Source organism: Aedes aegypti, chromosome 1, assembly GCF_002204515.2.
Source record: "Aedes aegypti strain LVP_AGWG chromosome 1, AaegL5.0 Primary Assembly, whole genome shotgun sequence".
NCBI classification, from domain to species: Eukaryota; Metazoa; Arthropoda; class Insecta; order Diptera; family Culicidae; genus Aedes; species Aedes aegypti.
Window position 1 is genome coordinate 11,624,133 of NC_035107.1, and position 27,329 is coordinate 11,651,461.

A 27,329-nucleotide genomic window follows, 5' to 3' on the forward strand; every position below is an offset into this window, starting at 1 on the left:
TGAGAGTTCCACTTAATGGCATTCAGTAACAGTAATTATCATGGATTGAATTAAAGATAAAATTCACTTCACTTAATAAACTTCTATGTTAGAGACATTCCACGCTCCACTGGGGACGTAAAGCCGTATAAAGCAAGAAAATTAAGATTAATTCAGAATTTGAATGCTAGTAATGCTTTTAGCAAAATACTTCAACTGTTATAAATAATGTATCGAGTGCGCAGAGTTAGGAACCTGAATGCGCAGAATAAGGAGCATTGCAAAAATGAGTGCGCAGAGTTAGGAACACGGACACCCTTGAGAAAAATTAAAAATTTGCAATAAAAATCATTACTTAGTGAAGCTTTTATATTTTTTCCTTATACATGAAATCAATAAGTATTTGCTCCTAAAATTTCAGAGGATTGTGTTTTGTTTTCAATTAATTACAGCTGTTTGAAATTTAAAAATCCTTAAGTGCGCAGAGTATGGGGCCTTCACGGTATTTAGTGCCTGTACGCATCAGGCTTTGAAGCATTGATGGTGCGGTAATTGGGTTTCTATGCAGTGTGGAAGTGCTTTAATTGGGCGTATCAGCATTTGTAGTGCTATTATCATGTTGTATGCATCAATGATGCTGATTTGGGGCTTATTTTTAGTGCTTATAATTACTTGGGTAATGTGATTCCTGAATGATTATCACGACCGCAGTGCTGTCGCTCTTCTTCTACTAAACACATCTCATTTCCGTTGAGTCCCATAGAGTTCTCCCATGAATTGTCCCAAAATTGTGTAATGTATACAATCTCTGGAAATCACTCGCCGAAGTCGAATTTGTCGTTTCAGATGCGGTTGTTCATTCTTCTTCTCCACAAATTCGCAGCCATTTTGCATAACCTATCAAATGCTGTACATGAGCGTCGACGATCTTGAAAAACGAGTGTAGAAGACATTAGATGAACATAAGACATTGGATATTGATGGCCATCTCCGAGAAGAGGTTTAAACTTATCCCTGTTTATAAAAACGGTTACTTTTTCATGGATTTCGGATTGTTTTACACACTGACAATCAACGTTCACGTTTAATTCAGTCAATATATTATGTATCGATTCGACCATTTCTTCATAGACCGAAGAAGTGGCGAAATAAATTACTTCTGTTTTACCATAGATTTCAGTAGATAGACTAACTCTAAAAAACAGCATCTGCTGAAAAAGTAATCGACTGATCGATACTTTCGCTGATTGCTGCTAATGATTTTTGACTGCTGCACTATTACGTAACTATCTAGTATTTCGAGACGACCCAATCGACTTTCGTACAATCACAAACACGAGTCGATTGTAGCGGTAAATAAATATTACGTAAGTTATATGAATTAGACTTTAAAATCTATTTAAAGTAATCAAATGAATAGCTTATTATTGTCGCCTTACGTTCGAATATCGACTGATAAAAAATCCAAACTAATAAAGGAATAATGATAATGGAATAGTTCATTTCGCTTTAAAATACCGTCGCATTCTCGATATGAGAAGTTTAAAAAATGTTAAAACAAAACGTCGTTAGAATCCTTTCAGTTCTTAAATCATATGGAAATATATAAACTAATTGCTCCCCAGTTAGGAGTTTCCGAATCGCTTCGCGATTCTTCTTTTGTGATCTAGGACGGATGGAACTCAACAGTAGACCCCCCTCACTTCTTCTTCTTACTCTTTCGCTTTTTCCGCTTCGAGCTGCCACTTCCATTGGTACCAGCAATGGGAATGCCACTCGGTTTCTCCAGACTCGCACCGCTGTTCTTTCGTTCCGCACCACTTACCTCGCCGAGCGAACAACTACCGGTCGCTTCCTCATCCTCGTCGTCGTCTTCGTCGTCGCAGAACACGGCCTTCAGCTTCTCGTCGTGCAGAGTCTTTTTCTGCAGCTTGCTGAGACTTTGCATCTTTTCCAGCTCTTCTTCGAAAGCTTGCGCCGCGGGGTTCTGTATCACTTCGCAACCATCGTAGTAGTCCACCCGTTGCTGCTGCACCTGTTGATGATGCTCCTGCTGCGCCAGCTCACTTTGATGGGTGTAGAAATCGTTGATTAGTCGCTCGCGCACCATGAATACCGTCCCGATTGCACCGGTCTTTTCCTCGTAATGGCGGAACTCCTCGTCCTCGTCGTCTTCCTGCTGAATGATGATAGAGAAAAATAGCATAAATATCTTGTACGAATCTTTTGAATAAAATCACGAGCTTACATGACACTCCTCCTGTTGCACCTGTTCATGCTCTTGGTCATATTCTTCCTGATATTCCTCGTCCTCGTCCCCTTCCTGCTCGGCCAGCTCTTCCTCAGTCATACTCTTGGAAAGATTCAGTCTCACCTTCTCATTCTGCTTCAGCTCCCGCAGGACGTTCTTCATCTTGTCGTTGATCGACTCGTACCTACCTTCCTCGTACGAGAAACGACTGGCACTGGCGCTGAACGTCGACGGTGACGAAGCCGAAGCAAACGAATCTTCCGCACAGTCGTCGTTGTACCGTCCGATGATGATGTCGTTGATCTGGCCATCACCGCCACTGACGGCAGGGTTGACCACCTCGACGATCGTCTGCAGAGGATGGACGTCTTCTTCGTCTTCCGGTTCGTGGTCGCTGATGTCCTCCTGATAATCGTCGGGTACCCTTCCGTCCGGGTGGTCATCGTCTTCCAGGGATACATCCGCCGCTTCCGTCGAGTCATCGTAGTCAGGGGATTGGAGCAGTTGTTGCTGTGATTGTGGGGCCTTCTGACGCTCACTGCTACCCGACGAAGGTTCTTCCAGTTCGAGCATGATGATTTTCTCGCGCATGGTCTCCACCTAAGAGAGGAAGAGGAGTGTTGTTTATCGGAATGATCGTTGATGGAAAACGATTTTCGTAACATGCTGTAGATCATGCGCAGCGCAAAAGCCTAACGTGGCAGATTAGTAAGCGGTGTTTGGATTTTCATGCTTCTATTAAATAATTGTTGGATAAAATCAAGTGGATGAAATTAAATCTGTTTGCAGCATGCTCTAAAATATTAGTCACGATAAATTGCATAATGTTAAGTGATAGTGCTTCAAATATGTGATGTTTCAAGTGGGAAATATTACTGATATACTGATTGTGAACTCACATTATGGCGAATCTTGTTCTGGATTTCCGGTTAGAGTAAGTCGAAAACAGCTCATGTGTCATAAAGTCTATTGGAATTAAATCATTTGAGAGAAAGCCCTTACGCATAATCATATTATCAATAGAATTGTCATTTGAAACTAGGTCTCAACTAAGGTTCTTCATGAAATGCCGAACGGTATTTGGCGATTGTGTGGCTTCATTTCAAAGAATGCCTTTGATGAAGATACACGGGAAGCTAATTGATTATTTGGTAGTATGATGTTCAACTTTGAATCGAATCTAAGTCTTTTAACATTTGGCACAGGGGAAAGTCTACTGTATGACACAGAGGAGGGGCAGAAAAGCGTTCGAATTACCGCGGGAGTACCTCAAGGTTCAATCCTGGGCCCGCTGTTATGGAATGCGATGTACGATGACGTACTGAGGCTGCCCCTTCCGACGGGTGTTAAGATTGTTGGCTTCGCCGACGATATCACCCTAGTGGTCTATGGTGAATCGATGGAGGAAGTAGAGTTGACAGCAGCGCACTCTATTTCCCTGGTTGAGGAATGGATGAAGTCTAGGAAACTAGGACTGGCCCGTCACAAGACTGAGGTGGTGGTGGTCAACAACCGCAAGTCCGAGCAACGGGCGCTTATCTCGGTAGGTGATTGCACCATAGAGTCCAAGCGATCCCTTAGGCATCTTGGGGTAATGATCGATGACAAGCTGAGCTTCGCTAGCCACGTTGAATATGCCTGTAAAAGGGCATCTACGGCTATAGCGGCGCTTTCGAGGATGATGTCTAACAGCTCTGCTGTAATTGCCAGCAAACGCAAGCTGCTGGCAAGCGTGGCGCTATCCATACTAAGGTATGGAGGACCAATCTGGTCAAAAGCGCTTAGAACGAGCAGAAACCTAAAGCGGTTGGAAAGCACGTACAGGATAATGTGCTTAAGAGTAGCAAGTGCATACCGGACGGTATCTAAAGAGGCCGTGTGCATCATAGCCGGGATGACGCCCATCGGGCTCATCATCAAGGAAGATGTTCAATGCTTCAACCAAAGGGGTACCAGAGGAGTCCGCGACACGTGTAAAGAGGAAACGCTCAGAAGCTGGCAGCAGGAATGGGATAACTCCACTAAGGGTAGATGGACCCATCGACTAATACCAAATGTGTCAGATTGGTATGGTAGAAGCCATGGGGAAGTGAACTTCCACCTGACGCAGTTTCTGTCAGGACATGGTTGCTATAGACAGTACCTGCATAGGTTCGGGCACTCAGAATCTCCTGCGTGCCCCAATTGTGCTGGTGTAGAGGAAACAGCGGAGCATGTCGTGTTCGATTGCCCCCGTTTCATTGTTGTGAGAGGTCGCATGCTCACTACATGCGGAGGGGACACGTCCCCCGACAATATTATAGAGAGAATGTGTGCGGATGCCGAGTGCTGGAATGCAGTAACTACGGCTGTCACTCACATTATGTTAGAATTGCAGCGTCTATGGCGCGCCGACCAAGAGTTGGCTGCAGAGGATTAGCCCTGCCGAGGCTGGTCCCTTGTAACATTGTTTAAGTCGGCTAGGAGAAGCAGTTTGCCTAGGCTACTTCTGCTACACGTGTTGTGCTATATGCACTGGTCCCTTCCCGAAGAAATACCGTAAGGTGGTTCCGGGGAGATGAGGGTCTGAGTCCAAGGGTCATGTCGATGCACTGTTCACCACTTGAGCAATTCTAAATGAATTGCTCATGCACAGTGCATAGGCTGGTTTTAGCGGGTCGTCGTTGGTGCGTCATCCCCGCATTCCCTGAGTTATCTTCTCAGGGGATCTGTTTGCAGATTTCCCCCTTGTAAAAAACAAAAAAAAAAAAACAGGGGAAAGTAGGACACGATCGCCATGCGAGGCAAGATCTAGGACAGGACGTAGCATCTCAACTGCGACTGCCCCGTTGTTTCACCCAATTACTCGAATTTAAATTTCAACGCTCTTAATTTGGTGTTTTTAGAACGTATCATTAAATTAGGATGTACGTTACCTCAACGATCAAATATATTTTCAAAAATAGAATATTTTAAGAAGAAATGAGCAAAATATAAATTATAATGCTCTCAATTATGTATTCTTATAATAAAATTTCGAGCTGTTTAGTTAAATACCTATAAGTAAATTAAAAACCGAATTTAGTACTAGGGTAATTCGTCAATTGTGGAACGGTCAAAATGCTCACTTATTGCTGAACACGCCATAAGAAACACACGGACTGTTCAACAATAGGGTCCTAAAGGCCTGTCCCAATTTTAGTATCAAACGCTTAAGTTTAGGGCAGAAACACATGTTTACTCAATTTTTAAATGATTTTCATTGATTTAAGTCCAAAAAACATGTTTTTGTGATTTTTCAGATTTTGTCACACCCCTTGGTTTAAACTCAAATTTTGGGTATATTTTGTTTTCCGTGTCCCTTCCGAAATGTCAGATAGGAACAACCCCAGTGTTAAAACTGTAAGCCCTGTGGCATTTTTGTCGAAAAAGTGAATATCAAACATGAACACAAGTGTCAAGGTTCATATTTGGAACCATTTTAAAAATTGAAGTTTAAAAATGTTATAGCCGTTATTTGAGCAAGATAAATTGCTAAAGTAGTTGCAAGAACATGGATTATTAAATAAAAAAATTAAACATTTTAGGACCCAATTGGGCTTTGTGGCCTTGCGGTTAGCGGTGTCAGTCGTTTAGGCATATAGTGTCACGGGGTGTGAGTTCGATTTTCGTCAAACGAAAAATTTATCGCTGGGCTACTGGTCGTTTCGTGTTGTCCGTTTCCTAATGTTAGTGATCGTTCAGTCTGTGCAGCCTATGAGCTAAAGACGGTGTAAATAGGCGACGTTTTTAGCCGTTCAACATTAGGCGAATTGCCCTATACTATTTAATTCCAATAGACTTCAACTTTTGTGGAATTAAATGGTATAGTACTATATTCGTTTTTTTTCATTCATTTCAAGTATTCTTATTTATTTGAGCATTTTAAGGATTTATCAGGCTAACCAACATCAAAGACAGACAGATTTAAAACAAAATAATTTCATGAAAAATGTCAAAACTTTTTGTGAAAATTCGAGTTTATGAACTAGAAACTGCCAACAAAGTTCCGGTTTGCAATTCTATCCAACGACGTGAAAGTAGGCCTTTGTCAAAACGATAGAAAGTGGTTTTTTGACAGGCAAATGGTTTCATTTTTCACTTCGACCTGGCAAGTCATGTCTCGGGGCAAAAACACTGAGAGCTATCAAAACAAACAATTTCATCGATATTCTAAAACTATAGGCGGTTTCCATACAGCAGTACTTCCCAAACTGTGCGCCGCGGCGCCCTGGTGCGCCGCAGAACTTTGCCAGGTGCGCCGCGTGTAAATTATGAACTGACATGAAAATTATCTCATAAAGATCGAAGGAAACTTTAATTCACTGATCGATTTCGATTATGAACACTCTAAAGCAAACGCATTAAATGTTTGTTCAATGCCCTAAACCTAAAGTTACAATTCTCGCATAATTTGTGATCTCACCCTAGATGCCATTGGTAACCGAATGTGTAGCTTGTTATTACCGAGTAAACGAAATGATTTACACGTTATTCAACAATGCTACGATGAAGAAAAGATGTCTCCTAGTGGTGATAGTTTTCATCCTGGTCCCTTAATTTGCTTAGAAACAAGGAGCCACACAATCGGTTACCAATGGCTTTTAGGGCGAGATCACATGTTATGCGAGAATTGTATTTTTCAATTAGGTTTTGTGAGCGGTATGAGAAAGTATCTCTCTACTAACTCGTCAACTACAGGAGTGTTTTTAGAGAGCGGTCGGGTGGCATTTGTTGTTTCCTCACGGTTAAAAGCGTTCACGATAAAAATAGTTCTCTTCACACCTAATTATGTTTTTGTAAACTAACTTTAATTCTTCAAAACTTAACAACTCAATTTCTAAAAGATTTGCCTATATTTCCTGATACTTTAGCAGTGTACTTATGTTTGAAGCTCGTCCTGATAGCTGGATTTGTGATTATTAGCGCATGCAATGTTTGAATAATGTTTAGAGTGTGCATGCCGCATAGGATGCAAGAGAAAGTGAGAGCATAATTACAAACGATTACATGTTGATGTTGACAGCTCTAAAGTCAAACTAAATTTAAATCGCTTTACTTGCTTTTGTTTTCTGGTGTTTTGAGTGAACATTAACGAAAAACAAACTTGTAAGTAGCACAGCAATCGTCAAAGATTATATTTTACATAAAATATTATGTGATATCTTTCAGCTGAACCATGAAGCGATTCCTGATTCCAAAACATTCCAAAGATGTTGAACAGGATGAAGATACCAAGAAGCAAGACGAAAAAAGAAAAGCTAAGATGCGAAAGTATGACGACAGCTATCTTGAATTTGGATTTACGCATAGGGAAGTAAATGGTGAGGATCGTCCGCAATGTGTTGTGTGCCTTAAATTTCTGTCGGTTGAATCTATGCTTCCGAGTAAATTAAAGCGACATTTGAAAACTCAGCATCCAAATTTGGTCAACAAAGACAGAGATTACTTCCATCAGAAAATGTGTGAGAACAAACTTCAGCAAGCTTCATTTTCGAGACAAACTCACGTGAATAGTAACGCATTGTTGGCATATTACAAAGTGGCGTATCGAATGGCGCAGTGTAAGAAACCTCACACAATTGCAGAAGAATTAATCTTACCTGCCGCGATGGATCTTGTGTCAATTATGATCGGAGAACAAGCAAGTCAGCAACTACTGAAGGTACCGGTTTCAAACAACACGATTCGTCGCAGAATCGATGATATGGCCGAAGATATCAACTATCAGCTTGTTGATCTACTGAAAGTCAAAGAATATGCTCTGCAACTGGATGAAGCTACGGACAATAGCAAGGACGCACATCTGATCTGTTACGTGCGATTTATTCACGAAGCCAACTTCTGGGAAGACCTGATGTTCTGCAAGCCGATTACCGGAGGGACCTCTGGGCAGGAATTATTTGACATCGTTGATTCTTACATGGATGAGCACGAAATTCCGTGGAAAAATTGTGTTGGAGTTTGCACGGATGGAGCTCGTGCCATGTCTGGTCGTTTTCAAGGATTACAAGCACGGATTCGCAACAAAGCTCCTAATGCTCTGTGGACTCATTGCATTATTCATCGAGAAGCATTGGCAGCAGAAAGTCTCAGCAAAGACATGAGCGATGTTGTTGAAACAGTTGTTAAAGTGGTAAACTATGTGAAGACTCGTCCAATGAAAGCTAGATTTTTTGCTAAATTATGTGACGACATGGGAGCCGATCATTCTAGTTTGCTTTTCTATAGCAGCGCTCGTTGGCTCTCATTTGGAAATTCATTGTGGAGAGTATTTGAGCTCAAAAATGAAATTTATGCATTCTTGGTTGACGAGAAGCACCCATGTGCTTCAAAGTTCAACGATCAAGAATTTTTGTCTAAAATAGGTTTTCTCACTGATTTGTTTGAAAAGCTAAATATTTTGAACCAGTCGTTGCAAGGAAGAGAGTCCCATATTTTGCAGCTTTCTGACAAGATTGCTGCTTTCAAGAAAAAACTTGAACTGTGGAAAAACTATACGACAAAGGAAGATTACACATGTTTCTCGCAGCTCAATATTTTCTTGAAAGATAATCAAATAGCATTGCCAAAAATCCTCAAGAGCGTTTTTCAAGACTGTTTGACCAAACTATCTTTGGCTTTGGACAGATATTTTCCGGAAAACGAGACACGTCACATGAACTGGGTGAGAAATCCATTCATCGACAAGGTTCCAGAATTCTTCACTGTCCAAGAAGCAGAACAGTTTGTGGATTTATCTACTGATTCTAATGCAAAATTCAGATTTCAAACCTTGCCACTTGTTGAATTTTGGAGCAAGACGACCAAAGAATACCCACTAATAAGTACACTAGCTCTGCGCGTTCTTGTTCCTTTCGCAACATCATATCTCTGTGAAACAGGATTTTCAACAGTGGCGGCTATAAAAACAAAGTATCGTTCAAAACTCGATATCGAGAAGGAAATTCGTGTCGCAATTTCGAAGATAACGCCGAATCTAGATAAGTTGTGTAAAGAGAAGCAAGTTCACCCTTCGCATTAACTCTTTGAATTCCGATAATATTTCAAGATTTCATTTGGTTTGGTTCATTTGGTTGATGTATTGTTGTAACAAAATGAAATGTACTGTAAAATTAATAATAAATATAATTTTTCATAAGATAATTCATTATATCTATTATTTATACTGGTGCGCCGCGCCACGTCCAGAAAATTGCAAAGGGCGCCACATTATCACAAAGTTTGGGAACCGCTGCCATACAGACTGGCGGCCAAAAATATTTTTTTCCATCTCATGACGTATTTATGAGTTTTGTGATACAAATTTGATGTTTTATTTTCAAAAACAAGTTTTAGAGACTAACTTTTGAAAAGGACCTATACTGCCCATAACTGCATAACAGTCACATTCGACATTTCTGACAATTTCGAGTTATTACCGGGGAGAGTAATCAAATGATAAATACTTTCGATCAACTCACTGAAATCTGTGAGTTTGTTCTAGAAAATCCGAAAAAAAATACCAATTTGTTTTGTCACATTGGCTATTATAACCGCATAACAGTCACATTGATATTATACATGAGTCCTGTAATGAGGTAGCGATGAAATTTCTATCAGAATTATTTTCTGACTATTCTCCCAGTATGCGATATGAGTTGTACAAAATTTCAGCCTCACATAAGCACTTTTGAATTCTAGGTAATTCTTAGAAATTTTAGTTTCGTCCCATACTGCCATAAAATTCACACTTGGTACTCCATTTACTCAATGCCTACTTTTGTCGAATGTTACAAATATGCAATTATGGGCAGTATAGCAAAATAATAAGTTTAGTTACTAATGATGCATATAAGCCATTTATGCGATTAGCGTTGTGCAAACCATTATAAATATTAGAACTCACATAAAAATAATGATATGAATGATTTAACGATATTCAGTTATTCTCTGAATTATTTAGAGAATTAATTGAATAAATTATTTGATTATTATTATTGTTTTTAATAGAAGATGGTTAAACATATTGTAAAAATTCAAAAAGACGTATATTAAAATAGTGCAAATTTGTGCAGCTAAATTCTTCACGATCCCTTAGTTTACATCTCAAAGTACCCTCGGAAATAAATTTTAGTCAAAGACAACTTGGGACAAAAAAGTATGGGATGTGTAAAGTTTCGATGAAAAATCAAATATATTTTTTAGTGCACTCCCCGCATTTTTTCGGACCTAAAGAACGAATTTGTATTGCCTTTTTTTTCTAAGATAGCTTTTTGAATAAACATTCGGACAGTGTACAAAGATCTGTATAAAATATTACGATTATGCAGTATATTGTATTCAATGTGTACCTTGTGGTTGCACTGAATTCTTTTATTTTTCTTAAAAACTCTAACATACTGTATCAATTAAATTATAAAAGATCTGGCCATGATATTCCAGGAATATCTTAATAGAAGTGTTTAGTATGGAATGATGACAAGAAAAACCTATCAGAACAAGTCGATTATTGGCCACCTGATCGCCTATAGTGATACACGTAGCCTGTTTGTTTTGTTTCTCAAATTTATGTAAAAATTTGTTTTGCCCCTATTTGCATTACCGTCCCATATATTGACTATTTGGGGCCTTAGACGTAATGCCAAGAAGAAGACGAAGAAGAAGAAGATATTGGTTATTTGATTAACCCTTAAAATCCCGGGACGTACATTCAATTTTCAAACGGCCACCATTTGCAGACCACTAGATCAATTCATATAGTGCGATACAATCCTTGGGTGGGACATCCCCCTGATCCCTTCCCCTTTTCTGGGTCACAAAAAAAGCGTAGACACGATGGTATTTTCCGTGATCCCTTTTTTTCTTTAAAGTTTTCAGTTTAAAGAAGGGTTTTTGAATAAAATGTTAGTTTTGCATTTGAGGATGTCGCTATAAAGCAACAGGTTCCGGATGTCCCGAATTATGGTTCCTTGGGACTGTGCCAGAAGCTACTTAGAAACCATGTCATACGACAAATCAATTCACATGGACGCAATGAAATATGTTCATTGGAGTGGCTAAGAGGTCGTATTTTATATTACTTAGAAATCATATCATGCGACACATCAAATCACATCCAAGCAGTGAGATATGTTCATTAGAATGCATACGGACTATTTTAACAATCGATTTATTCTCGATAAGAAATCTCGATCTCGCATTGCTAGATGAAAAAATCGATTTAAATGAAGTGAATGCTTTTTTATTTACACGGTGAGTCACTTCGTTCGTAGAATTTGGTTTTTCAAACATTCTCTCTAGAATTATTCCTGTAAATTTTTCACTAGACTTCTCGAGGAAATTCTCCAGGAATTCCTTCAATAATTTTATACACAATTTCCTTCAAGACTTTCATTAGAATTCATTGTATTATTTTTCGTGTATTGATTCTGGGAAAATTTCATCAAAAATATCTTGAATTATTTATGTACAGATTTTTAAAGTGATTTATTTGAACATTACACCATGAATCCCTCCAGGAATTCTTCCAAGGAAGCCTGAATATTCATACATTAAATCTTGCCAGATACGCATTTTCGATGTTCTTGATCTGATGCCCAATCTGCGTCCATCAAGCCTATCCACGGAGCTGATGATTCGTTCCGCTTATAGAGCAAACCAAACTCGCTTGTGCCCTTCAGGTATCTCACAATGCGCTTCAAGGCCTGCCAATGATGCTTCGCCGAATTGTGTTGGTAACGTTCAAGGTAACTTACGGTAAAACAACTATCAGGTCTAGCACACAGCATCTGGTACATTAAACTGCCTAGATGTTCTCTGTAGGGTTCATTCGTTCTGCTTCCGTCTCGACTCAACTGTAATTCTTTTTCCATAGGCGTTTTCACTGCGTTGCAATCTATCATGCCGAATTTCCTCAGGATTTTTGGGACAACTTTAGGATTCCTCTCTGACAGTCGTAATCCAATTTAATGCCAAGGAAGAGCTTCGTCTCGACGCAATCCGGCATTACAAACTCACGGGACAAATGTTACTTCAGGTGTTCAATGATTCGAATGTTTCTGCCAATGATAAGTAAATCGTCTACATACAGCACCAAATAGATTTTGCCGTTCTCGTTTGTTGAAGTGTACTGACAATTATCTCATTTGGATCTTGTAAAACCTAGCTTCAGCAACACCGTATTGAGTTTTTCATTCCTGCATCGTGGAGACTGTTTCAGCCCGTAAATTGACTTCAGTAGCTTGTACAGGGTGTCTACTCGTTTAGCAAAATGAAATTCCCTGATATTTCCAGGTTTTATAAAAATAATTCCAGTTTCAAGAAATACTGTAATTTTATATGTCTAAAACAAATTAATGAACGGAACTTTCAAGTGCATCAGTATGTGTCTTCTTGAAATTATGTTTTGTACAGATTATGTACCATTCATTTCCATCGGTCGTTTGGATAACTTAGACAGCTTCATGGGCGCTAAATTAAACTTTATTTGGATATGTGGCAATGTATCTACAGTCTAAATTAACACAAATAATTCGTAAAACTTTTGGATCCCGGATCCATTTTTTTATGATAGAAACACGGATTATCAAGCCCCTGGGTAATCGCGTTCGACCGTATAAAATTTGACTGTGGTAATATGATTAAATTATAAATGTTTGCATTTCATTCGAAAAAGTTCTAAATTAATCATGATTGTTACGAAATTTCAAATTGATTGTTGTTCAAGTTCCAGTTTACTTTTCGAAATTTTTTTTCTGATGTTAAATATTTTCCAATAATTTAAAAAATGAATGAGTTTCTTGAAAATATGAAATTTAGAAACCTCTTTCCAGAAAAAAAGAGATTTAAAAGTAATTAAAAAGAGACCGAAAAGAGACAAACCAGTAATCAAAAACCGAAACCTAACAGGAACCAGGACAAAATAGTTTAATCAGACCAGACATTTCTCTGAAAATATGTTTAAAACTTTTTTTTTTCAAATATTTTTTTTTGCGACATTACGACGACATACCAGCACATCTGGTATATGCCAGTAAAGGACAAACATTCGTTGATGTATTACGACGACATTACGAAAGGGATGGATTCATATCTATATTTAAGATATTCACTCTCCAAAAATTTTCCTAAGGAATTCCTCCAAAAATTTTGTTTTTTTTTATATCTCAAAATAGAACCAAGATTTTTCCAAACATTATCACAAAAAATACCACAAGGCTTTCATCAGAAATTCCTTCAGATATTTTTTGAGAAAAAAAACCCTTAGTCCTCGAGGATTTTATCCGGTGATTCTCCAATTACTTTTTTCTAGAACATCCTCCAAGACTCCCGTTTAAAACATGTTGTAATATTCAACTAGAAACTTCTCCAGATGCCTCCAAGGATTTCTCAGGATTTTCTACAAAATTGTTCTTTAGAATTTTTATAAGATTTTGACTACAAATTTCTCTGAGGATACCTTCAGGATTGCGCCTAGGACTTCTTCTCGGAAATTCTTCTATTAATTCTAAGATATTTCTCAAGGAAGTTTTCAAAACTTTTTTCTCAAGCATTCTTCCAGGAGTTCACTAAGGAAATTTGAATGTAATTTCCCAGAAAGCTGAGAATTTAAAAAAAATAATCCTTGACGTAAATTTATGGGTATCTTCTGTTACAGTTACTTATGTAATTTCTTAGGCCACCCTTGATTAAGGACTGTTCATTTTATAAAGTGGACACTTTGGACATGCAATATCTTTTTAATTTATCAATGAAATCGAAATCGGTTTTCTGTACATCGTTCGACTAATATTGTACAATGCTGTGGTAATAAAAAAGTTACCAAAATAATATGATTTCACACTAATAAGGCACAAAGTTTAGAACGGTCGATTTTTGGAGGTTATCAAAATCAAGGATTATTAAAAATCGGCAGGAAAATTCGACAATTTATATTTTTTATTTTCAAAAAATGGTTGTACTTAGAAAGCATCATCAATTAGAAGCTTGCTAAAAATATCAAGTTATTTTTGGAGAAGCAATTTTGCAGATATCATAAAATCATTTTTTATCAATTTTTTTTAAAGAAAAATATCTTAAATTTAAATGGAACTGATATGAGTAGAATTTTAAGGTTTAAAGTACGTCCAGACGGAAGTAATAATATAGTATTTATAATAAAAATAACTTACGCCTTCATAGAGTTGCTGATTTAGTCCCCACGTCATATTTTAAGCACAATAGAAAAACAAATAATTTATTTTCAGAAGACCATTCAAAGCACAATGACAATCATCAAGATTGGGAACACTGCTTGAATTAAATCAAATTTATTTTGCATGTATTATTTTCAGAATGTGTTATTCAGAGACTACCTATCAAAATATTTTGAGAAAAACGCTTACAGTTTGCTCTAGATCGATAAACATGCGTATATAATTTTAAAAGTATGGGATTTTTCAATAAAACGACCATAAAGAGTAAATTTGGTACCCAAGAATGCGGTTAAAACTCAAGATTTTGCTTTTTTTTATACATAGGGAAAGTGTACCAGTTATGGCCATAGTGGATCCCTATTTGGCCATATGCAAAATTTTGATAACTTTTACATTTTTAATCTTTTTGAATGTTTTAACATCAAGATTTATCCTTAATTTTACTGCTAAAACACAAAAGATTTTTCAAAATGTAAAAGCATGCAAGATATCACGTATGGCGAAATAGGGAACCACTATGGCCATAACTGGTACACCTACCCTATATAGTTTCTTTAGTAATCTAAACCAGTTTTGAACACGCTTATTACTTTACTTTTTTGCTGGTAGTAAAAAGATGGTGTATCAGCAAATTTGACCATAAGGAATAGATCACTAAAGTGACTCAGCGTCAGGACCTGATGGAATATTATTGATGTTTTTAAAAGCTCTACCTTAAGTTGAATAGTAAAGGATACCAACATACAATTTATTCATTAAATTTAGGATTTTTTTCATGTGAAAAATAATGCTTAAACTTGACCAACAGTTTTTCGTATGAGTTTTTGCAAAAACTATTTAGTTCTTCAACCGAAAGCATTTTGTAAGTTTTTGTATTTTCATAACATTGTAGAATAATAGTTGAACGATACACAGAAAACCGTTTACGATTTCACCAATAAATAAAAAAGATATAGCATAAACAGGTGTCCACTTTATAAAATGAACAGTCCTTAAAGAGGATTTTCAGGAAGACTTACTCTTGAAGAACTTTTAAAAGATTTCCAAAATTATTGCTACGATAATAAAAAAAAAAAAAATCATAATATCTCGCAGGATCTCCTGGAACACTGGACGAAATTACTAATAAATTGTGTAGGAATAATCATTCCTACAGTCGAAGGATTTCATAGAATAAATTGCTGTAATGTTAAATTGTGTGGAACCTTAAAAGAACTTTTCAATGTTCCATGGGGATTTTTTGAGAAATTCATTGAAAATTGTTTGGATGAACTCCAGTGATCCTTGGATGAAATGCTGGAGACTCGAATAACCGCTCGAGGAGCTTTTGGATCTATTCTTTGGAATAACCGTAGACGAAATGGCGTTGAAATTCTTGTCAAGTTTTCTTGGGAGAAATTCTGTGGGAAACTTTGGATATCTCTTTGATTAACGACTGTAGAATTCGGTTGGATAGTTAGTGAAAAAATATCTGGAGGAAGTCCTAAGATAGTCTTTGTTCAAAGTACTGCCTGAGAAAAATTTCTAGAGGTATTAACGTTGAAATGTTCAAGGATTTCCTGAAGCAAATTATGGAGGAACTCCTGTAAGCATCCTATGAAAAAAATGCTGGCTGAAGCAATTTCTTGCATCATAAAATCTTCGGAGAAACCACAAGGATATTTCCTGAGGCTGTTCTCGAGAAATACGAGAAGAAATTTTGCATCTCAGTTATCTGCAAGCAAGATAAGGAAAGAAAAGAGACTTTAGATACTATTTTGGTGAAAATAGAGACTTCAGACAGCTTTTATCAAAAATAGAGACTTTTTAGAGATTTGCAAAAAAAATGTATATAAAAAGAAACCTGCTACCAGCCCTAGATATGTTAATCCTTTACCGAATAAATTTAGATACATTAAAAACATCAATCATGTTTTGATAAGCTGATGAAATTTCATACTCGAAAGAATTCTCACTGAACAGCTCATATAGTTTTTGGAGAGCGGCGCACAGTATTTCGATCGGCCGAAATCGTGAACTTAATTCTGTAGCACCTTTAACCGTGATTTTTTCGAGATGGTGTCTTCGGACGAAAATTTTCTAAAATTATAGCGCATATATTGACGGTAAATGTTACTTCGCAACTTTGCCACGGGCGGCGCTGCGAAACTATTTTTTTTGAAATGACGATCTTTATATACACTGAGAAGGGGACGGACCTGGTGTAGTGGTTAGAACACTCGCCTCTCACGCCGAGGACCTGGGATCGAATCCCATCCCCGACATAGTCACTTATGACGTAAAAAGTTATAGTGACGACTTCCTTCGGAAGGGAAGTAAAGCCGTTGATCCCGAGATGAACTAGCCCAGGGCTAAAAATCTCGTTAATAAAGTCAAACCAACCATATACACTGAGAACAGCGTTGCAGTTGAAAATACTATATCAGAGGGTTAAATTAAATACACAACGCCACTTGATTTGTGCAGACTAAATTCGCATTTATTTAGAATATTTTGTGCATTCAATTTTACCATGGTACCATTTGTATAGTAAAAATTACTATATCATGGTTAAAAACTTGCAGCAGACCAGAATCGAACCGAGGATCTGGCGATTACCAAGCGCGAACGCTAGCCGCTCGGCTATCGACGCGGTTGGATTGAGAGGGAATAAAACGCAAATAAAAAGCGTTCATGATAGCTCAATCGTGATTGGAATAGTAAATTTAAAAACACGTTCATGGTTCTCATTACTGCAACGTTTGTTTCAGTGTATGATATCTTCGGCAAAGTTGCAGATAATTCAAATACAAACAACTTTGCCAAAGACACCTAGTGTGTATTCAGCCGCATTTCCAAAATACGGGAGTATTTTATGAACGACCCACTAAAACTAGTTTTTATCGTATATTTTGAAAATGCGAAGTTTTCGGTAGCAACAATGTTCTACAAAATTGTGTAAACAGTCAAAATGAATTATTCTCTACAAGACACTAGGTTTCTAAAGATAAAGGAAAAGCAGTTACAATCATTTAAGTGCAAAAATCAGTCATTTTTGGAGTCCGTGTATTTATTCGGGTGGCGGGTAATGGCAGATGAAACCTAGTAGGATTCATAAAACATCATTAGTAGTTGTAAATGTCGATAGTGTTATTAGTATCCACGAGTATCCCTTTTACTTAGAGGAAGTTTCATCAATGACTCTTATTACACTGTAGTACTTAGTTATATGATGGGTAGAGGGCTATGTGGCTCCATACTTCTTCTTTTTCTTCTTTTTGACACATTCTTCATCATTACGCACAACCAATAGGTTCCAAATACATTTTTGAAGAAAGACGCTTTACGAAATGGCTCGCCCTACAACTATTTTTTACTTGAGATTTTTGCGTTTTTTTCGTACATTTCAAGTAACCAAATAGCACTTTAATCCGCTCTGCGTTCTAGCATTATACAGTTGACATGCTTAATTGGTCGAATAATAACACTATAAGACTAAAAAGATGAATTAGCAGGCTAGTGTTTACTTGAGTTACACTATGACACGTGCAAGAACGATGCGGTGAGTAGCAAATTAAGTGATGTATCCAAATCCAAAAATCAGGAAAGAGCCTCAATATCGGATCATTTTATAAATGAGCTATATATATAAGCTAAAACTGTAAGCGTAAAATAGTTGTATGGCGAGTCATTTTGTAAAGACTCATTGAGAACTTTCTACATACAAGTATTTGGAACCTATTGAGTGTGTGTATAAACATGAAGAATGTGTCAAGAAGAGAGAAGAGAAAAAAACAGAAGTTTGGAGTCACATAGCCCTCTACCCATCATATAACTAAGTACTACAGTGTAATAAGAGTCATTGATGAAACTTCCTCTAAGTAAAAGGGATACTCGTGGATACTAATAACACTATCGACATTTACAACTACTAATGATGTATTATGAACCCTTCTAGGTTACATCTGCCACCACCCGCCACCCGAATAAATACACGGACCCCAAAAATGACTGATTTTTGCACCTAAATGGTTGTAACTGTTTTTCCTTGATCTTTAGAAACCTGTCTTCTAGAGAATGATTCATTTTGACTGTTTACACAATTTTGTAGAACATTGTTGCTACCGGAAACTTCGCATTTTCAAAATATTCGATAAAAACTAGTTTTAGGGGGTCGTTCATAAAATACTCCCGTATTTTGGAAATGCGGCTGAATACACACTAGGTGTCTGTTTGTTGTTTGTATTTGAATTATCTACAACTTTGCCGAAGACATCATATTTAAAGATCGTCATAGCTGTGGGTTATAACGCAAAAATCCTTTGTCGTGAACATATTCTATCATGATTTACTGCATCAAAATAATTTCCCTGATTGTGATCGAAATTCCCTGAGAATTCCAGGTTTTTTCCAGGTATAATAAAATTCCCTGATAATTCCAGGTTTTCCAGGTTTTTCCAGGTAGTAAGACACCCTGATTGTATACTGTTCCTGGCGCTGCCTTCACTCCATCCGGTATCTCCATGTACAGCTCTTCCTTCAGGTTGACATGGAGAAAGGCCATCTTCACATCCATTTGTTGTACATGTTGTACATGGAAACCATATTGCCACAGCGAGCACCACAAGTACCGTTACCAAGCGAGCCACAGTTTTCCTTCAATCGGAATACTCATTTGGATTTCAAGGGCCTAACACCTGGTGGTCGTTTCATCAGTTGCCACACACGATGATTTACCTCCATCGATTTGAGCTCGTCGTGTACAGTGTCCATCCAAAGATCACGGTCGTCACTCCTTACGATATCATTGAAACACTGAGGAATATCAGTGAATTGTGCAGAGCCAATAGTAGTTGCTTCAAGGGTCTGCCTACCAGCTGATTTCTTCGCGAAGGTATCCTCGAAACTTTTCCACTTTGCTTTTGCTGTGCCCTTGTCCCGAATGCAGCCTAGGTATTCGTCTGCTACGAAGCCCGCCAAAATCGCTTTGGCCTTCCTGTCCGTCTCGTGGAACTTTGCTGCTTAAGCAGCCGTGACGGGTACATCCTTTACGATAGCGTCCTATACGTTCACCGTCTCCAAATAGGTTTGAACACGGAATTGCCATACATCGTAGCCTTTACCAGCGAATTTCTGAATTCCGTGAACCGTAAAGAAGGTGGTCGCCCATAACCTGTTGATGTTGCAGAGCTTAGGAGACGAAGAACAAGACTAGATTTACCAGGAACCATAACACATATTACTACACACGTCTGATGCGATTGGTGGTTGAAACAAGAATAAGAAATAATTGTAACAACCCTAGTTGCTAGGTCTAACTTACTCCATGATACGGTTGTCAGGGACGTAGCAGTGTTGTTGAGATAGGGTAAACGTCCTAGAGGTAAACGATTGCTTCATTTTTCAACATATACTTTTAAAAATTCTTCCGGGCACTCTTCTAGTAATTGCTCTAAAGATTTAAAAGAAAAAAAAAACTTCTAAGGATACCTTTAGGAACATCCTCTACGATTTTCACTGAAATTTCTCTAGATTTTTTTCCTGGGATTGTTTAAAGGACTCTGTAACAAAAACCATCCAGAGAATTTTACGAAGATTGATCACATAAATCAAAAGCGATTCTTCTAGCATCTTCTCCAATAAATTGTTTAGAGATTTTCCCAAGAATTTATCAATAGATTCCACTGTAACTTCTGAGGGCATTTGCCCACATTTTTTCAGTTCTCTTCTCGGTGAGATTGTCCAAAAATGTCTCCAAAAAACCCTCCAGGGATACCACTTATTTCTCCGGAAATTCCTGCGGATAATCCTGCAAAAAATCTTGTAAGAATTTCTTAACGATTTTTGTTTCAATTTTTTTTTAGTAAACCTTCCAGGAATAGTTTTTGAAATCCATCCAGAGATTACTGAAGGCTATTATCATTACCTTCTCCAAGGATTACTCCCGCGTAAAGAAACTTTCTGCAGAAATTCTTATCAGTATTCCTTGCACTATTTTTTCAATAGTTTTTTTTCAGAATTTGCTCGTGGATTTCATAAATTCCTCCACTTTTCAGTGATTTCAAAAAGGATACTTTAAAGATAACTGTTACTGATTTCTTCGGAAATATGTCAGAATTTGTATCTTAAGATTTCCTGATTAATTATTGCATGAGCTCATCCAACAATTCTTACAAGAATATCTCTTCGAAATCGCACTTATCAACTTTTTAGATTCTCAATCATTATTCGGCGGACCAGAGTTTTATAGAATTTGATTCAAAACTATGCTTCGAAATGCATACACTAGTCCTTCATGTTCTAATTTCAGACAGATTAACAGGCAGCACTAATTTTCCTTCTTGTTCGAATTTGTTGTAATATTCCTTAGATTAACAATAGGTTAGCAATAGGTGTTTCCGCATGTTTCACATGCCAATCCATAATTATTCAGCTCTTATCTCGATCGTTAACAATTAATTGAAAAAGATAACCTTTCACAGAAGATCTAGTATGTGTTGGAATAATGACAGCAAGGGTTGAGATCGAACAAAAATGACCACTATTAGTTGCAACTTAATTCAAGTAGCAAGTACAGTTAACTCTCCATTACTCGATATTCCGTATCTCGATATCGAGTTAGAGAACCATAGTAAAAGTTGGTTTTCATGGCTAACTCGATGGTCTCTTCAATATCGAGTTAGGGAGAGTTGACTGTATAATAATCAATTGAAGACTATTTGAAAAATTCATTCACATCTCTTTCCAGGCCCATCCTAACTAATTCTAATAAACTGCACTCAATGTGGAAACATCGCATCAGCATTATCCACATGTTCATCAAAATATCACTTTTGCCTTTCAATCACTTTACCATTTTGACTCTTTCTGCCTTCATAGTAAGATTTTGCGCGTGAAAATTCAAGAAATGGATAGCGCATACGAAATGCACATTAATCTTATCGGACTGGTAGCGACTGGTACGGCATTAATTTCTACTATTGTTTTAGTTAAGTATTTTCCAAGAAACCCATAGTCGCTTTGGCTGTGTTTCTACCATAGGGTTTCATAGGACACCTTTTAAAAACATGTTTGAAAATTCAAACAGATACGCCTCCAGTTATTCCTTAGGATTTTCAATAAGATTATCCATCAGAATTTGTTTAGGATTTAAACTAGTAATTTTTTTAAGGGTACCTTCAGGAATTACTCCAGAGATTGCTCCATCTTAGGAGAATTCGTCCAGTAATTCTTAGAGATTTCTCAAGGAAGACTTCAAATACTTGTCCAAGCATTCTTCCAGGATTTTTTTTAGGGAAATATGGATTAAATTTTTCCAAAATTTGAGAATCTGTTGAAAAAAATCGTGAGATATTTCATACAGAAGACAAATCTTCTAGTAGTCTCTGATAAAAACTTGTGTTAGTTTTTTAATCACCTTTAATCAATAAGCCTTTCTAGAAAAACTCATGATCTAAATACTAAGATAGTTGAAAAAAAAACAACAAATCAATTGATCCCGCAGGATGTTGTGAAGAAACTCCTTGAAAAACATCTGAACTTAACTGGTGTGGAACCTGAAATGAGCTTTTGAAGACATCATGAAGATGTTGTTTGAAGAATTCATTCTGAAATGTTTGGAAGAACTGCAGTATAATCCTTGGATGAAATGCTGGAGAAAATCATAGAAAAAAATCAAGAGGAACTTAATAACAAAATTCAGGTCAAATTTAGGCAATTCATTGAAAAGTTCATTGAAGTTATCGTGAATGAAATGGCATAGAAATTCTTGCCCAGCGTAGAAAAATATCTGGAGGCAAATTTCTCTAAGCACCCTTAAAAAAATACTGGAAGAATTGAGAGAGGAATATCTTGAAGACTTTCTGGAAAGATCCCTGTGGGAATCCATGAAAGTATTCCAAATAATTTTTTTTTTTTCAAGGATCTTCAGGATAATTCTGAGGGAAAGCCTTTTCCCGAGAAATCTGAGAAGAAATTCTTGATTCAGTTTAATGGTCTCGTAAAAATCTCTGAAAGTTTTTCGGGAGCCTGTAGAATTTTGCATTAGAATTAACTGCAAGCAAGATAAGTTAGACTGACTACGCATATCTATGGTGAATATGCACAAAGAATGAACTAGAAGCTCAGCTGAGATTGGCAATGATCTTCTTCAGTGTGAATAATTCAGTGCCTCTATTTATACAGGGTCAATAACGGTGCCGACCACGGCCTTGCAGTCAGGTGAGATTGTGGAAAGGAAAATTACTGCGAAACTTTTGCTATTTGAAGACCGTGTTTACCTCTGTGTCACTATAAAGGTTACAAGGAATGTTTGTTAGTGGGAAGGATCATAGGCTTCACTTTTATAAATGATTAGACCACGATAAACAATCAATTGTGAAATATGAACATGCTAGTAAATATAATGTTTTTAGTGAATACGAAAAAACGAAATGAAAATAAATTAATGCCGAAAGAAAAGAAAAAATAAAAAAAAGCATGAAACGAGCTCACCAGTTTCTAGTCTATCCTTGACTGAGCAGCAACAAATCAATTTAAACTTCATCAACACAAAACGCACAAGCTGATGTATATTTCAAATCATTATTGGCCGGTACGCTGATCATAAGTACTGTGCAAAAGGATAGGACAAGAAACGGTCAAGGAATGGTTCCGCTACCGAAATTACTTGAGCTGTACGCTGCTGAGAAGTAGAGCTGATTTCATAACGTCGGTAACGTCTGCTGTGCAAATCAAATGGAGCTGTCACTTTTCCGTACGGAAAAATGTGACGCTTAATTATTCCGCAAGTAAAAGTTTGGTAAAAAGGAGAAATTTTACTTGAGCGCTTTACGTTTCAGGTGCTTCTTCTTCATCTTTCTGGCGTTACGTCCCAACTGGTTTCAGGTGTTTCAGGTGCATACTACGCATATATAAAGCTCTTATTTAATAACTGTAAAAGTGTACGTAAGCACACTAAGCTGTCTTTGTCTTAGTAAGGACCTGGGAGGGAGGCACCGATACTACACACGAAATATGACACAAAATTATTTCGAACTGCAAGAAAACTCCAGCTTGCCAACGACAATCAAGGCAGACTTGATGAAAATCGGTAGTTTTCTTTTGTTGTGTTCCTTCAATCGTTCTGGACAAACATGGAAAAAGGGCCAAAGTTTTCTATGCAATTCATTTTCGTTTTTATTGAAAAAAGTAAAATGATGCGTATTTGAATACTTTATATTCAATCAGAATAGAAGGTGCTATTGTGACATTACTTTTGAATAAGCATGAATAGCTTTTCAATCGATTTTTTGTCACATTTGATAAAATGCAAAAATGTGTTTTAATCGATTACGCGCTTTTATCATGTTTGTCCAATGTTTCAGATCTGGGCTCACAGTGACAGTTCGTGACAGCAGAATCTCGGCTCACCTTGACGTACATAAATTTCGTATCGGTTTCTCCCTCCCAGGTAAGGACATAATGCTAGAAAGAAGAAGATTTTTTCATTTCATCAAATTCTTCAAATCAGGGTGCCAGATTCTGACTACCCTGCCATACAGAGTATCCGGCGGAAGTGCAATTAATTCATTCTAGAAAGTGACCACTCACAACTGCCATAAGCAACGCAACAATTTCTCTACACCCAAGGCAATTGATAGCGAACGAAAAAAAAACTTATAAGGCTATTCTAAGTGCACTCTCTAACAGCGAACATACGTTTAAGGTTGATTACGTGTGAGGAATACAAGTGCCTGTGCGACTCTAACAAAAAACTGACAAAAAAATGCAGCATTGCAACCCGAACAAGAGACAACTCTCATCGGCCATCAACTGCCTGATGCGCTCGCTAACCTCCGTCTCGATGACCTTCTCCACATACTCCACAGTCCTCAGGCCCCCATCGGGCAGTTCCTCCGTGCGCTGCTGCAGAACCTTCTCGCCGACGACCTTTTCCGTCTCGCGAACGACCCGCTCGTTGCCGGTATCTTTCGACTTGACCGCTATCCGTGGAAAGCGGATCGGTTTCGGCGCTACCGGTGGATGGCGGTAATACTCACTGCCATCGATTTGCGTCGAAAGGGATGACTGCTTTTTCGAGGTTTTCAAGGGGGGTTTAGAGCCGGAGATGAGTTTTGGAACCCAGGTGTACAAAAGGGGCGGGTGCGTGGGCACACATCACAAAGAGGGAAGGGGGTTATTCGTTATGGTTTGGATTCGGGGTCACGAAGAAAAACGGGAAAGGTAGAACGATTAGCAATAAGTCGGAGTTAGCGTTTGGTTACTTGTGGGTGGCTCTCAATTCTAACATCAAACTAGATCAGATTAGCGATTAAGAGGGGTTGATAGTTCGGCACATGGCGATGGCCTCCACTTACCTGTTCGTCACTACTGCTAACGGTGTGCTCCGCAATTGTGGGATAGTGCTGTGTATGCTGCAGGTGTTGGTGATGATGGTAATGATCGTTATCGTGATCGGACCTCAGATGTAGCACCGTGGGGTTACCCGAGGCGTCCTCGTGCAGGGTGGCGGCGTTCATGGTTTGGATCATGATTTGTGCCTGCAGGGCGTCGTTTTCCAGCGATTTGAGACGAGCTTGTCGCCAAGCGGCACGCTTTTGCGCTCTGGAATAGAAGTACAATGGACATTAAATTGTGAACTTTTGTTGAGTATAGTAATGATTATAATATGATTTATCGTGGAACTTGACTGCCCATAACTGTAAAACAGTCACATTCGACATTTTTGACAAATTGGAGTTAATACCATTGAGAGTCATCAAATGATAAATACTTTCGATCAACTTACTGAAATCTGTAAGATTGTTCTAGAAAATTCGAAAAAAAAAACAATTTGTGTCACATTGGTAATTATAACCGCATAACTGTCACATTGAGATTATAAATAATTATTATAATCTTTATTAGGGAGATTTTCAGCCCAGGGCTGGTTCATCTCCAGAGATTATAAATGAGCCTCGTAATGTAATAACAATGAAGTTTCTATCAGAATTATTTTCTGACCATTCACCTAGTATGCGATATGAGTTGTACAAAATATCAGCCTCAAATAAGCACCTTTGAGTTCCTGGTAATTTTTAGAAATTTTAGTTTCCTCCCATACTGCTATGAAATGCACACTTGGTATTCCATTTACTCAATGCCTACTTTTGTCGAATGTTACAAATATGCAGTTATGGGCAGTTGAGTAATCTCCTATTTTTAGGCCACAATGGCGTCAGCGACGTCGGAATGTTGACCAATGAGGGAAAGGGAGAGGAATTCATGTTTCGGCCTAACGGCATTCGGCCTAACGACATTCGGCTTAACGGCATTCGGCCTAACGGGATAGCACCGTATCAGGCGTAAGGAAAGGCGTGCTATAATGGTGGAAGAAATGAAACCTAGGAAAACGGTTTCTTGGGTTTCTTGTCCGTCTCTTGTTCGTCGCTCGAACAAGAGACGGACAAGAAACCCAAGAAACCTATAAACAAATGGTTTTAGTGTGATAGATTAAAACCCCAACGATTCGGGGTAATGGTACATTTGGGGTGATTGTATTCGGGGTAATGGATTTCGAAGTAATGGGGTAGAATCGCTGAGCCATATAAACTTCTTCTGCTGCGTTTTTGTATGAAACGCTAGCGAGGGATATTTTCTTTCGGTCTACAGTGAATTTTGTTCCAAAAGATTAGTATTGCACTGTTTTTATCGAAAGAGAGCGAGAAAGGAGAGAATCTCCAATTTTTAGATAGGTCTATTCGAAAAGCTACGCGAAAATTCTATTAAATACTAGTTGTCCCGGCAAACTTCGTCTTGCCATCAAGTAGTAGACTGGCCCTTAAACAAAAAAGTTGTAAAACTCAACGGGGCACCCCCTAGATATGAGCCTTACACATAAAAAAATATTTAAAGTCCAATGTAGTGTAAACTGAGGTATAGAGTAAAAATTCATGTATTGTTACGGCATTTCGTTTAATTTTCAACTAAAGATGCTTGAATGCTACATGATCGTGTAAATTTTAAGTGCATTTGATTGAAAAATATGCGATTTGTCGTTGACATTTCAGTTTATTTTGATGCTCCAAATATGTGCATGGAAATAAACTTAATTTTACAACATATTTTTAGCTGTGTAGGGTAAGAAAAAAGCTGTCTCAGAATTCCAACTCAGTTGGTTGCTCCGCCAGCTGGCGCATTCAATTTGAAGTTTGTATGGGATATTCGTCTCAAATATATTCAAAATTGACCTTTCTTTCTTTCTTTCTTGCTTTGGCGCAGACTTATCAGTCCATGTCAGCCAAGTCTTGTTTCGCGTAATGACAGCAATGAAATGTCATTTATTTATTTACGAATTTAACGCAAGAAATTTGATAAAGCTCTATTTTCAGTTCGGAACTGTCAAATGCCATGTTCGTTTAAGTTTAAGTTTGGTTGTTGAAAGTCGGTTTGATTATTTTAGTTTCAAACATTAACTTTAATTTCTCTTATAAATTCGGCAATCTATTTAATATTTTCTGTTTTATTTTCAGCTAGAATAGGTGTAATATCAGTGTGTTGAATTAAAATTGGGTACTTTTGTCTATTTGATTGATATTTTGTACAGTGGTGTAGAATATGTTTTAGGTCTTCTGTGGTGTTACATGTTTCGCATCTATCTGAATCAACGAGTTTCCAATTGTATAATCTTTCTTTGGTAGCTGTGTGTCCTGTTCTAATTCTGGATAAAATTATGGTAAGATCAGTTGATAAATTAATGTTTTCAAACCATGGTTTATTAGTTGCTTCCTGAGTTATCTGAAAGTGATGTTTTCCTTTTTCTAATGATATCGTTCTATATTTTTGATTCCATATGCAATATGTTTCTTTCTTTATGTTCAGTAATAAATCGCTTTTTGTTAATTTCAATTCTTCCACCTGATTTTTGTTAGTACCTAGTTTGGCTG

General features: G+C 37.6%; 1 protein-coding gene across 29 annotated transcripts in view; it reads right to left on the reverse strand.

Annotated features, from left to right (window-relative positions):
* Window positions 1-1,056: 1,056 nt before the first annotated feature.
* Window positions 1,057-27,329, reverse strand: part of LOC5574328 (protein lap4) — a 302,572-nt gene continuing 276,299 nt past the window's right edge. For 27 of the 29 annotated variants that reach the window (XM_021838909.1, XM_021838924.1, XM_021838930.1 and 24 more), the window contains 4 exons: window positions 24,762-25,008; window positions 24,238-24,471; window positions 2,228-2,830; window positions 1,057-2,158 (listed from right to left, as the gene is read on the reverse strand). In XM_021838909.1, coding sequence (XP_021694601.1) covers window positions 1,679-2,158; window positions 2,228-2,830; window positions 24,238-24,471; window positions 24,762-25,008 — 1,564 coding nt within the window. In that variant the 3' untranslated portion in view covers window positions 1,057-1,678. The remainder of the gene's footprint in view (window positions 2,159-2,227; window positions 2,831-24,237; window positions 24,472-24,761; window positions 25,009-27,329) is intronic. The other 2 variants (XM_021838921.1, XM_021838926.1) reach the window with 2 other exon arrangements.